This window comes from Elephas maximus, chromosome X, assembly GCF_024166365.1.
Source record: "Elephas maximus indicus isolate mEleMax1 chromosome X, mEleMax1 primary haplotype, whole genome shotgun sequence".
Lineage (NCBI taxonomy): Eukaryota > Metazoa > Chordata > Mammalia > Proboscidea > Elephantidae > Elephas > Elephas maximus.
Window position 1 is genome coordinate 140,383,237 of NC_064846.1, and position 14,266 is coordinate 140,397,502.

Here is a 14,266-nt window from a genome sequence, read left to right on the forward strand (position 1 = left end):
GTGTGTCAAATATATTAACAGTTTCTCTTCTTTGGTTTGACTATGTGTCTTAGTTTTGTTTGTTCATAACAAATAGCTAACATTTTTGTACTAAGGAAAAGTAAATGTGCAATTACTGTTATCGCTTTTCAAACAAGTAAGCAAAGATTCAGCTTGCTTGAAAGTAATTTAATGTTTTAGGTAGTATTTGGGAGCCTTAATATTTAGAACTCTTTTTACTATATAAACCTGATTCTTGATGGTCTCAAAAAAATTTTTTTTCACACACCTCTATCAGCAAATACTTTTCAGCATTCCGTCTATATTTGCATATTTATTTGTGAAGTATATATATGTACTACCATCAACTCATATATTTAATGTTAATACAGCTTATCTCCCTTTTATAGAGAATTTAATATAATTTATAATATCTTTTTGCCACAATCCAATGAATCGTGTTACACAAATCTCATTTTAAAAATGACAAAATATGCTTCCATTTAAAACTACAGGAATGTATTTTTAATTTAAAAGATCTATTTATTGATTTGCTTTGCCATTTAAATCCTTAATCCATATGGAGTCAAGCCCCAATGACAACTTTTTATTATGAAAAATTTCACAACTTTGCAAAAGCACCAAAAACCAAACCTGTTGCCGTTGAGTCGATTCCGACTCATAGTGACCCTATAGGACAGAGTAGAACCGCCCTTAGAGTTTCCAAGGAGCACCTGGTGGATTCAAACTACAGACCTTTTGGTTAGCAGCTGTAGCTCTTAACCACTACGCCACTAGGGTTTCCTGCAAAAGCACAGTACAATGAATAACCGTATACTTTTCGGATGGATTCATCAATTTCATCATTTATCTTGTGAAGAAATTTTCTTTATATCCTATCTCTATCTATCAACATATTATTTTATTTAATCTCTAAAGCACATATGGCCTTAGAACAAGAACTTTCTTCAACACAACCTCAAAGTCATTATCACACACAAAGATTTAACATGGATATAATAGTATTATTTAATATGCAGCCTGTATTAAAAAATTTCTCCAATTCTCCCAAAAATGTTCTTTATAACTTTTTTTTAAATCATCTTTTCTTCAGATCTATTCGTTGCATTATAATGTCTCTTTTGTCTCCTTTAATCTAAAAACTCCTTTCCCACCGTGTTCTGTCTTTCATGATATTGGCATTTTGGAGAGTCCAGATTAGTTGTCTCGTAGATTATTATACAGTAAATATTTCTCTGATTGTTTCCTCATTATTCAATTCAGATTAAACATTTTGATAAGAATATCATATAGGAGATATTGTGGACTTCTCATTACAACACACCAGGAGTCACGTAATGTTAGTCTTGTTATCGGGATGCGAAGTTTGGTCACTTGGTTAAGGTTCTGTTTGTCAAATCTTTACCTTGTAAAGGTATACTTTTTCATTTATAATTTTTTAAATGTGTTTTATTTTTATTGTTGTTGAAGATATATACAGCAGAACATACACCAATTCACCAATTTCTACATCCATTTATAATTAATAAGTAATTTGGGGGGTGGTGATAATTTGAGACAACGTGAATGACCTCTTCCCATACCTATGCCTTCCACTGCATTTCAACCCATGGTATAGGTAACTATCTACATTTGGTTCTAATTTATCTATACTGTGTTTCTTTTTGTAAAAAAAATACATGTATGTGAGTAAATTCATGTACACAAAGACTTTTTCCATCCCCTTTCCCAAACAAAGGTAGGATACTATGTAATCTCTTTTACAACTTGCTTACTTCACCTAACAATACTTCTGGATTCACTGTACAACCCCCTCCCTCGGTACCATCGAGTAGATTCTGATTCATAGTGACTGTATAGGACAGAGTAGAACTGCCCCATAGAGTTTCCAAGGAGCGCCTGGTGGATTCGAACTGCCGACCTTTTAGTTAGCAGCCATACACTTAACCAACAGCAGTTAATGGATATTTTCTCATCCAGTTTTATAACTTTTTAGTACCACATTTTGTTGCTTCACCATTGTTTATATACAACCACAGTCTTCCAATACATGGGCCTTTTATTATTTCTAATATTTTACTGTACAAATAATGCCTCAGTGAATGACCTTAAGTGCATATTTTTTCACGTTGGAGGAGGTATATGCTTAAAGTATACTTCTAGAAGTTGGATTGATGGGCAAAATGGTAAATACATGTAAAATGTTGTTATATGTTACCAAATCCCCATTCCTTTCCAAGGATATTTTCAGCTGATATCTAGTATATTGTACTTAAAATGACACATATCTTTGTTCACAGAGGTGTTTATCTTTTATGTATGGTATCACTAAAAGCAAGTACTTGTTATATAATAGATACCCAGCAAGTGTGTTTGGGCAATTGATTGATTTTGCACTTACTAGTTTAAATTTATTGTTAAAGTTGCATGAATGTTAATTTATGCATAAAGTTGCATGACCGTTTATCTATGCATAGGTGTTTATTAAGCACTACAATCTATTTTTAGATAGTGAACTCAAAGGAGGTCTCAGAATTATTTGGTTAATTTTAAGTAGTTTAAAAATTCCAAGAACTTATGAGTTCAAATTATAGACAAAACCATTTATAATGTTCTATATGTTCTTCAAAGTAAATGCCAGTGATATCTCATTTCAAAATGTATTTTAAAAAATATTCATCTAAGAAGTTTCCTGTTACAGGAGATCTTTGATTCTATTTCAGCCTCCACTAGTGCCTTGAATGTGACCTTGAAGTGTAATATCTCTTTATTTATTTTTTTAATCAGGTCAGGAACCGCTCATGGATCTCTTCCTTGACCATTGCTGGGATAGCTTCCTTGTTGAGCATTCTGCCTTCATGTTTAGTCCTCTGAGTACTGTAGAAGGTACAGGATTTCTACCTTATATTCTGTCATTCTACATGTTTTTGCGTTTCAGAGATGATGAAATACGTGTTTGTTGTCTTAATACATATTTAATAGAAATTAAACATATAATTTTAAAACTGAAACAAATTTTAGTAAGTTGATAGAAAAACAGAGATAGTATAACCTTATTATATATTCATTACATATTTTTTATTTCTCACTGCATATTATGTAAGTATGACTTTCAAAATATTTTATGCTTGAGATGTTGAATAGTTGAATGTCATACCAGTTAACACATGGGAGTGTGAGTGAAAGGAAGATTTTAGAAAATTATAAATAACTAGTGTGCTCAAGCTACTCACAATTACAAAAAATATCTTTGCAAAGCTAGTGATTCCTTGCAATTTATTACAGGATGTACATCTATTTCTTCTATATATTAACCATCCCACTACATATTGATAAATAGGAGACATTTTAAGGCATAAGAAATAATGAAGTTTCTGAAAACCTAAAGCTCAAAAATTGTGAATTTTCTTAAAAGCACTAATGCTTTTTAAATTGCAGAAGATATAACCATAATGTTGTTAGGCGCCATAGAGGCGGTTCCTACTCATAGAGACCCTATGTACAACAGAGTGAAACACTGCCTGGTCCTGTGCAATCCTCACAGTCATTGTTATGTTTAAAGCCATTGTTGCAGCCACTGTGTCAATCCATCTCGTTGAGGGTCTTCCTTTTTTTTGATGAGCCTCTACCAAGCATGATGTCCTTCTCCAGGGACTGGTCCCTCCTGATAACATGTCCAAAGCATATGTGACGAGGTATCGCCATCCTCACCTCTAACGAGCATTCTGGCTATACTACTTACAAGACAGATTTGTTCGTTCTTCTGGCAGTCCATCGTATATTCATCATTCTTCGCCAACACCATAATTCAAAGGCATCAATTCCTCTTCAGTCTTCCTTATTCAACCCTGTTCTTCCTTTTGCTATCACTAATCTTTTATATATTCTACTCTTCCTCAACATTTTCATTAAAAAACCTTTATCCAAATTTAATTTATTCATGTACTACTTTCACAATTTTTGGCATCCCTTCATATCACCTATATAATTTAATTAATATATTTTAACAGACTTTTTAACTTTAAAAAAACATTTATTTAACAAAAGAAAACACTAAAATGGAAAAATGTGTCACTTGCCATGAGCCATAGCAATATACTCTGTGCCAGGAAATATTTTAAGCTCTTTACACATATTAATTCGTTTAGTCCTTACAACAACCCTATGAGGCAGATTCTATTAGTATTCGTATTTTAGAGATGCATATACTGAAACATGCAGGAGTTATGCCCAAACACAAAGATAGCACATACTGGAACTGGGGTTTGAATGCAGGCCATCTGGCTTTAGGGCTTAGGCTCTTACCCATTCCACAATATTGTTATAAGTGGAAGAGAACTGTAAAACACCAATGAATTACTAATGAAATAATATATTTAAAATATTTGTCCAAGTTTTACCCAGAAGTAGCTTAAGTATCACTGTTACAGATTGGTTTTCCTGGAAAACGCTCTGGAAAAAAAAAAGTTAGTGTCCAAGAAGTTTATTAGGGAGTGCTATAAGTGCACAAGAGCCCTGGTGGCACAGTGGTCAAGAGTTCAGCTGCTAACCAAAAGGTCAGCTGCAAACCAAAAGGTCAGCAGTTCGAATCCACCAGGTGCTCTTTGGAAACCCTATGGGGCAGTTGTACTGTGTCCTATAGGGACGCGATGAGTCGGAATTGACCTGATGGCAACGGGTTTGGTTTTTGGTTTTTATAAGCGCACAACAAACTGAAAGGTTGGTGGTTTGGACCCACCCAGAGGTGCCTCAGAAGAAAGGCCTGGTGATCTGCTTCTGAAAGGTCAGGGCCTTGAAAACCCTATGGAGTGTAGTTCTCTCTGGCAACACATAGGGTTGTCATGAGTTGGAATTGACTCAACTGCAACTTTTTTTTTTAATTTTTTTTAAGTCAGCATCAACACCACAGGGGGAAGAGAATGAAGCAGGATTGAGCAAAGGGAGAAGGGGTGCTGAAATGCAATCACAATAAGGGTCTCAGATGACCCTATGCTGAGATCTGAAGCTAGGATGGCTCTTTAAAGTTATCCTGATTTGGGGTGTGAGGATCAATATTTTATAACCCTGCATCAATCCATCATTCCCCCAGTCTGCTCCTGGGGAAAGAGTTTGGCCTTGGGCAGGTGACTCTTCTCAACTGAAGTCAGTTCTCCCAGAGGGCTGAAATTTAAGTGTTATGTTCTGGCAGTAATCTCAATACCTCAGGGCATAAAGTTATAAAGACATAACCCTCCTTTTTTTTCTGGAAGCTTAATTATTTTGCTATTCCTGACACATACCTAAATAATTTAAAATATGGTGAGATGTAGGAGTCAAAGTCCATTTTATTCAATATAGGTATCAAATTTTCCTAGTACCATTTATGGAAAAGGCCGCTATTATCTTCATTAAATTGCAGTGACACCTTTTCCCAAATCAAGTGATGGTATATATGTGGGCTTGTTTCTGGACTCTATTCAGTTCCTATCTTCTATTCATCTATCCTTGCACCAGAACCATACTGTCTTAATTATTGTAGCTATATGGTAAATCTAGATGTTTGGTAACATAAATCTTTCAATTTTTTGTCTTCTTCAAGATTATCTTATTATCTTAGTTACTCTAGATCCTTTGCATTTGCACAAGAATTTTAGAATCAGCTCATCAGTTTCTACACACACACACACACACACACACACACACGCCCTTCTCTGCTGGGATTTTGATTTGGATTGCATTGAAACCATATGTTGATTTGGCGTCATCTTATTTTAGAAACATTGAGTTATTGTCCTCCAGTCCTTGAACATGGTATTTCCCTCCATCTATTTATCCAAATGGCTGTCCATTCATTCTATAATATTTATTTAAAATCTCGTTTTATCACCACTGATTTTGATATGGCACCATTATTATGTAATACACTGCTGTATATACTTGGTCCTACTTTTGTGTTTTCCCTTCAATTTCACTGATCTGTCTTCAAGAGCCAAAATTACACTATTTTAATTCGAGAGCCTTCCTGATAGCTCTTGCACAGTACTTTTCCTTTTGAGGGTTTTACTGGATAGTCTTTCCTCTTTATTTATCTGTATCAACTTTGTAATAATCTTGACTGCCTCTAGAGAAAAACTGATGGAATTTTTATTGGGATTATTTTATATTTATAATTTAAGTTCTAAATTTATAAATATAGGAAGAAATGGCATCTGTGTGATATTGAGTCTTTGTATCAATATGCATGGTATGTATTTTCATTTTTTCATGAAATTCGTGTCTTCGGAAATGTTTAAAATTTTCTTTTATATTTTTTGCATTTGTTTTTAAGGAAAAATTATTCTTAAGTGCTTTTTAGATCACTCTAGAAATTAGTGATAATATTTGCATTATATGTCATTCTTTTTCATGACATGAGAAGAAAAGAAAATATATAATTTGTTGTCACATAATACAAGCTACTTTTATGATTATTTGTACTTAATATTTTATTACTGATTTTAAAAGCAGGAGCTCACTATTATATTTTTCTTATTGCTTCCTATATAACAATAAGATTTTACTTCAAATGATGATAACACTGTTTTTTTCTGCTTAAGGACAGAAAAACTAATAATTCTTAGGAGAAGAGTAGTATCATTAGAAGTATCATTATATACTGACAGAGCACCTTCGTACTTTTCTGTTGATATTCCATGACACAGTGGTAAAAGGATTAGTACAGTATTCAAAATATTTTACAAAATGTTAATAATTTCTCTAAGTGTTCATTAAATTATATCTTTAATTTAAAATAAAAAAAGTTTAGAGCCCAGATTTAGGTTGTGGTCATCAAGGGTAATCACAATACTAGGGAATCTTAGTTCTGGTTAGATAAAGAGTACTAGTGGAAAAGCACATTTTGAATACATATTTAACCATGTTGCTCTATTTCATTTAAATTTACTCTCCACATTAGAAGACGAAGGCCTTTATTTTTCCCAGTAATTTTCTACAGATATATGTATAATTAAAACTAACTAGGTATGATTTTTAAGTAGTGTCATTTTCATACAGCTTTTAAAACGTGCAGTGTCCTATTTTAGCTTTATTTAAATACAGATACAGAGATAAATGTTGGGTACTATTCCTTTTGTTTTTTGAGAATCAATGCCTCTGTTGTCAAAATAAAGTCATTTAATTGGCCAATACAGGAAGCCCTTTAGGTTCCAGAAAACAGGACTGGCAGTTTCTTTCTTTCTTTCTTTTAAATAGTGCTTTTTAGATGAAGGTTTATAGAGCAAATTAATTTCTCATTAAACAATTAATACACATAGTGTTTTGTGACATTGGTTGCCACCCTCGTAATGTGTTAACACTCTTCCTTCTCAACCTTGGGTTCCCCATTTCTATTCGTCCAGCTTTCCTATCCCCTCCTGCTTTCTCATCCTTGCCCCTGGGTTGTTGTGCCCATTTACTCTCACATACTTGGTTGAGCTACATGTATTGTTGTTTCTTTGTTTGTTTTTATAATTTTTATTCAACATTAAGTGAAAGTTTACAAATCAAGTCAGTCTCTCACACAAAAACCCATATACACGTTGCTACACACTCCCAATTACTCTCCCCATAATGAGACAGCCTGCTCTCTCCCTCCACTCTGTCTTTTCATGTCCGTTTCGCCAGCTTCTAACCCCCTCCACCCTCTCATCTCCCCTCCAGGCAGGAGATGCCAACAGTCTCAAGTGTCCACCTGATCCAAGAAGCTCACTCCTCACCAGCATCCCTCTCCAACCTATTGTCCAGTCCAATCCTTGTCTGAAGAGTTGGCTTTGGGAATGGTTCCTGTCCTGGGCCAACAGGTCTGAGGCCCATGACCACCAGAGTCCTTCTAGTCTCTGTCAGACATTAAGTCTGGTCTTATGGGAATATGGGGTCTGCATCCCACTGCTCTCCTGCTCCCTCAGGGGTTCTCTGTTGTGTTCCCTGTCAGGGCAGTCATCGGTTGTGGCCGGGCACCATCTAGTTGTTCTGGTCTCAGGATGATGTAGTCTCTAGTTCATGTGCCCCTTTCTGTCTCTTGGGCTCATAATCGCCTTGTGTCCTTGGTGTTCTTCATTCTCCTTTGATCCAGGTGGGTTGAGACCAATTGATGCATCTTAGATGGCTGCTTGCTAACTTTTAAGACCCCAGACGCCACACTTCAAAGTGAGATGCAGAATGTTTTGTTAATAGATTTTATTATGCCAATTGACTTAGATGTCCCCTGAAACCATGGTCCCCAGACAGCTGCCCATGCTACGCTGGCCTTCGAAGCATTCAGTTTATTCAGGAAACGTCTTTGCTTTTGGTTTAGTCCAATTGTGCTGACCTCCCCTGTATTGTGTGCTGTCTTTCCCTTCACCTAAAGCAGTTCTTATCTACTATCTAATTAGTGAATACCCTTCTCCCACCCTGCCTCCTTCCCACCTCGTAACCACAAAAACATGTTTTCTTCTCAGTTTAAACTATTTCTCAAGTTCTTATAATAGTGCTCTTATACAATATTTGTCCTTTTACAACTGACTAATTTCACTCAGCATAATGCCTTCCAGATTCCTCCACGTTATGAAATGTTTCATAGATTCCTCACCGTTCTTTATCGATGTGTAGTATTCCATTCTGTGAATATACCATAATTTATTTATCCATTCATCCGTTGATGGGCACCTTGCTTGCTTCCATCTTTTTGCTATTGTAAACAGTGCTGCAGTAAACATGGGTGTGCATATATCTGTTCATGTAAAGGCTCTTATTTCTCTAGGATATATTCCGAGGAGTGGGATTGCTGAATCGTATGGTAGTTCTATTTCTAGCTTTTAAAAAGGAAGCGCCAAATCGATTTCCAACGTGTTTATACCATTTGACATTCCCACCAGCAGTGTATAAGTGTTCCAATCTCTCCATAGCCTCTCCAACATTTATTATTTTGTGTTTTTTGGATTAATGCCAGCCTTGTTGGAGTGAGATGAAATCTCATTGTAGTTTTGATCTGCATTTCTTTAATGGCTAATGATCGTGAACATTTCCTCATGTATCTGTTAGCTACCTGAATGTCTTCTTTAGTGAAGTGTCTATTCATATCTTTTGCCCATTTTTTAATTGGGTTATTTGTCTTTTTTGCAGCTGAGTTTTCGCAGTATCATGTAGATTTTAGAGATCAAACACTGATCAGAAATGTCATAGCTAAAAACTTTTTCCCAGTCTGTAGGTAGCCTTTTTTACTCTTTTGGTGAAGTCTTTGGATGAGCATAGGTGTTTGATTTTTAGGAGCTCCCAGTTATCTAGTTTTTCTTCTACATACTTTATAATATTTTGTATAATGTTTATGCCATGTATTAGGGCTCCTAACATTGTCCCTATTTTTTCTTCCATGATCTTTATCATTTTAGATTTTGTATTTAGGTCTTTGATCCATTTTGTGTTAGTTTTTGTGCATGGAGTGAGGTATGGGTCTTGTTTCATTTTTTTTGCAGATGGATATCCAGTTATGCCAGCACCATTTGTTAAAAAGACTGTCTTTTCCCCCATTTAACTGTTTTGGGGCCTTTGTCAAATATCAACTGCTCTTATGTGGATGGATTTATGTCTGGATTCTCAATTCTGTTCCATTGGTCCATGCATCTGTTGTTGTACCAGTACCAGGCTGTTTTGACTACTGCGGCAGTATAATAGGTTCTAAAAAGAGGTAAAGTAAGGCCTCCCACTTTGTTCTTCTTTTTTCAGTAACGCCTTGTTTATCCGGGGCCTCTTTCCCTTCCATGTGAAATTGGTGATTTTGTTTCTCCATCTCATTAAAGAATGTCCTTGGGATTTGGATCGGAATTACATTAAAAGTATAGATCGCTTTTGGTAGAATAGACATTTTTTTAATGTTGAGTCTTCCTATCCACAGGCAAGGTATCTTCTTCCACTTACGTCTCTTTCGGTTTCTTGCAGAAGTGTACTGTAGTTTTCTTTTTATAAGCCTTTTACATCTCTGGTAAGATTTATTCCTAGGTATTTTATCTTCTTGGAGGCTACTGTAAATGGCATTGATTTGGTGATTTCCTCTTCGGTGTTCTTTTTGTTGGTGTAGAGGAATCCAACTGATTTTTGTATGTTTATCTTGTATCCCAATACTCTGCTGAACTCTTCTATTAGTTTCAGTACTTTTTCTGGAGGATTCCTTAGGGTTTTCTGTCTGTGTATAAAATCATGTCATCTGCAAATAGAGATACTTTGACTTCTTCCTTGCCAATCTGGATGCCCTTTATTTCTTTATCTAGCCTAATTGCTCTGGCTAGAACTTCCAGCACAATGTTGAATAACAGTGGTGATAAAGGGCTTCCTTGTCTGGCTCCCGATCTCAGTGGGAATATTTTCAGGCTCTCTCCATTTAGGGTGATGTTGGCTGTTGGCTTTGTATAAATGCCCTTTATTATGTTGAGAAATTTTCCTTCTATTCCTATTTTGCTGAGAGTTTTTATCATGAATGAGTGTTGAACTTTGTCAAATGCCTTTTCTGCATCAACTGATAAAATCATGTGATTCTTGTCTTTTGTTTTATGTGGTTGATTACATTAATTGTTTTTCTAATGTTGAACCATCCCTGCATACCTGGTATGAATCCCACTTGGTCATGGTGAGTTATTTTTTTGATATGTTGTTGAATTCTATTGGCTAAAATTTTGTTGAGGATTTTTTCACCTACATTCATGAGGGATATGGGTCTATAATTTTCTTTTCTTGTGGTGTCTTTACCTGGTTTTGGTATCAGGGAGATGGTGGCTTCATAGAATGAGTTTGGTAGTATTCCGTCCTTTTCTATCCTCTGAAAAACCTTTAGTAGTAGTGGTGTTAACTCTTCTCTGAAAGTTTGGTAGAACTCTGTAGGGAAGCCATCAGGAGCAGGGCTTTTTTTTTGTTGGGAGTTTTTTGATTACCTTTTCAATCTCTTCTTTTGTTATGGGTCTCTTTAGTTGTTCTACCTCTGTTTGTGTTAGTTTAGGTAGGTAGTGTGTTTGTAGGAATTCATCCATTTCTACTAGGTTTTCAAATTTGTTTGAGTATAGCTTTTCCTAGTAATCTGATATGATTCTTTTCATTTCAGCTGGGCCTGTTGTAATATCGCCCCTCTCATTTCTTATTCGGGTTATTTGCTTCCTCTCATGTTTTTCTTTTCTCAGTTTGGCCAGTGGTTTATCAATTTTGTTGATTTTTTCTAAAAATCAGCTTTGGTCTTTTTAATTCTTTCAATTGTTTTTCTGCTTTCTATTTCATTTAGTTCAGCTCTAATTTTTATTATTTGTTTTCTTCTGGTGCCTGGGGGTTTCTTTTGTTGCTCTCTTTGTATTTGTTCAGGATGTAGGGAAAATTCTTTGATTTTTGGCCCTTTCTTCTTATTGGATGTGTGTATTTATTGATATAAATTGACCTCTGAGCAGTGCTTTTGCTGTTTCCCAAAGGTTCTGATAGGAAGTGTTTTCATACTCATTGTATTCTCTGAATTTCTTTATTCCATCCTTAATGTCTTCTATAATCCAGTCTTTTTTGAGCAGGGTAGTGTTCAGTTTCCAAGTGTTTGATTTCCTTTCCCTGCTTTTTTCTGTTATTGATTTCCACTTTTATGGCCTTATGGTCAGAGAAGATGCTTTGTAATAGTTCAGTGTTTTGGATTCTGCTAAGGCTTGCTTTATGCCCTAATATGTGGTCTATTCTAGAGAATGTTCCATGTGCACTAGAAAAGAAAGTATACTTGGTTGCTGTTGGGTGGAGTGTTCTGTATATGTTGGTTGATTGTCGCATTTAGATCTTCCGTGTCTTTATTGAGCTTCTTTCTGGATGTTCTGTCCTTCACCGAAAGTGATGTGTTGACGTCTCCTACTATTATATGGAGCTGTCTATCTCACTCTTCAATGCTGATAGAGTAGTTTTATGTATCTTGCAGCCCTGTCATTGGGTGCATAAATATTTAATATGGTTATATCTTCTTGGTGTAGTGTCCCTTTAATCATTATATAGTATCCTTCCTTATCCTTTCTGATGGATTTAACTTGAAAGTCTATTTTGTCAGAAATTAATATTGCCACTCCTGCTCTTTTTTGATTGTTGTTTGCTTGATATATTTTTTTCCATCCTTTGAGTTTTAATATGTTTGTGTCTCTAAGTCTAAGGTGTGTCTCTTTTAGGCAGCATATAGATGGATCTTGTTTTTTAATCTATGCTGCCACTCTCTGTCTCTTTATTGGTGCATTTAGGCTATTTACATTCAGGGTAATTATGGATAGGTATGAATTTAGTTCTATCAATTTGATGTCTTTTTTTGTTTGTTGACAGTTTCTTTTTCCCACTTGATTTTATGTGCTGAGTAGATTGTCTTTATATATTGGCCTTTCCTCATATTTGTTGTTGTTAATTTTGTTTCTGCTGAGTCTGTATTTTTCCCTTGTATTTTATTTTGATGAGTAGGATAGTTTGTCTCCTTTGTGGTTTCCTTATTATTTACCCCTATTATTCTAAATTTAAAACTTTTATTTCTTTGTATCGCCGTATCTTCCTCTCCATATGGAAGGTGTATGATTACATTTCTTAGTCCCTCTTTATTATTTAATGTTGTCTTCTTTTATGTTTTTTTTTTATTGCCGTTACCCTGTGTTGGGCTTTTTTTTGTTTTGTTTTGTAATCTTGCTTTGTTTTTTTTGGAGTTCCGTGTCTGGGTTGACTTCTGGTTGCTCTGCCCAGTGTTCTAGTCTTGGGTTGAAACCTGATATTAATTGATTTTCTCACGAAAGAACTCCCTTTACTTTCTTGTAGTTTTGGTTTGGTTTTTAAAATTCCCTCAACTTGTGTTTATCTGGAAATGTCTTAATTTCACCTTCATATTTAAGAGACAGTTTTGTTGGATATATGATTCTTGGCAGGCAATTTTTTTCCTTCAATTTTTAAAATATGTCATCCCATTGCCTTCTTGCCTGCATCATTTCTGCCGAGTAGTCTGAGCTTATTCTTATTGGCTCTCCCTTGTAGGTGACTTTTCTGTTATCCCTTGCTGCTCTTATAATTGTCTCTTTATCTTTGGTTTGGCAAGCTTGATTATAATATGTCTTGGTGACTTTCTTTTAAGGTCTACCTTCTGTGGAGTTCGATGAGCATCTTGGATAGATAGATATCTTCTCATCTTTCACAATATCAGGGAAGTTTTCTGCCAACAAATCCTCAACAATTTTCTCTGTATTTTCTGTTATCCCTCCCTGTTCTGGTACTCTAATCACTCGTAGGTTATTTCTCTTGATAGAGTCCCACATGATTTTTAAGGTTTCTTCTTTTTTTTCATTTCTTTTATCTGATTTTTCTTCAAATATATTAGTGCCAAGTGATTTATCTTCGAGTTCAGAGATTCTAGCTTCTACTTGCTTAATTCTGCTCCTCTGAATTTCTATTGATTTATCTAATTCTGTAATTTTATGGTTAATCTTCTGAATTTCTGATTGCTGTCTGTCTATGGATTTTTCCAGCTTATTAAACTTTTCATTATGTTCCTGAACAATCTTTCTAATTTCTTCAGTTGCTTTATCTTTGTATTCCTTGGCTTGTTCTGCATATTGCCTCATTTCCTTCCTGATGTCTTGAAGGGTTCTGTATATTAAACTTTTGTACTCTGCATCTGGTAATTCCAGGAATGCACTTTCATCTAGAAGATCCCTGGATTCTTTGTTTTGAGAGCCTGTTAAGGTGATCATGGTCTGTTTCTTTATTGACTTGATATTGACTGCTGTCTCCGAGCCATCTATAAGTTATTGTATTAGTTTATGCTTGCTGACTGTGTCGTAGTTGCTTGTTTTGTTTTGTTTTGATATACCCCTATGGGTTGCTTGAGTGAACTAGCTTGATTATTTTTGCCTTTGGAGCTCTGGTGTCCTTTCCCCAGCTGGCTAAAGCTGTTATCAAGTATATCAGTCTAGGAGTCCATTCAGTTTTCTTGTATGAATTCAGCTCAGGTTTCCAGGTAGCTGATATCAAGTGTGTGGTACAGGCTCTGTCCTACAGTCTTAGAGGGGCAGGGGTGATTGGTGTATATACCGGTTTTAGATTGCAGCAGGGGGTCACGCTCTGAACAAGGCACGGGGCTGAGAACTGACCCCCAAGTGTCTCTGAGGAAAATATGTCTCTGTTCCCTAGAACATGCTGGTGGGTGGGTTGTGCAGAGGGACCATGGGCCCCCAAAGTTTTTGATTGTAAGGACTGGGAGGTACCAGTTATCTTTGGACCCCTGTCATGGGTGGCAAGGTGA

At 35.6% G+C, this 14,266-nt stretch overlaps 1 protein-coding gene across 1 annotated transcript in view; it reads left to right on the top strand.

Annotated features, from left to right (window-relative positions):
- The window catches only part of CFAP47 (cilia and flagella associated protein 47), a 321,340-nt gene that overhangs the window by 272,922 nt on the left and 34,152 nt on the right, over positions 1-14,266 (top strand). Inside the window, exon 56 of the mRNA XM_049871901.1 lies at positions 2,788-2,886. Coding sequence (XP_049727858.1) covers positions 2,788-2,886 — 99 coding nt within the window. The remainder of the gene's footprint in view (positions 1-2,787; positions 2,887-14,266) is intronic.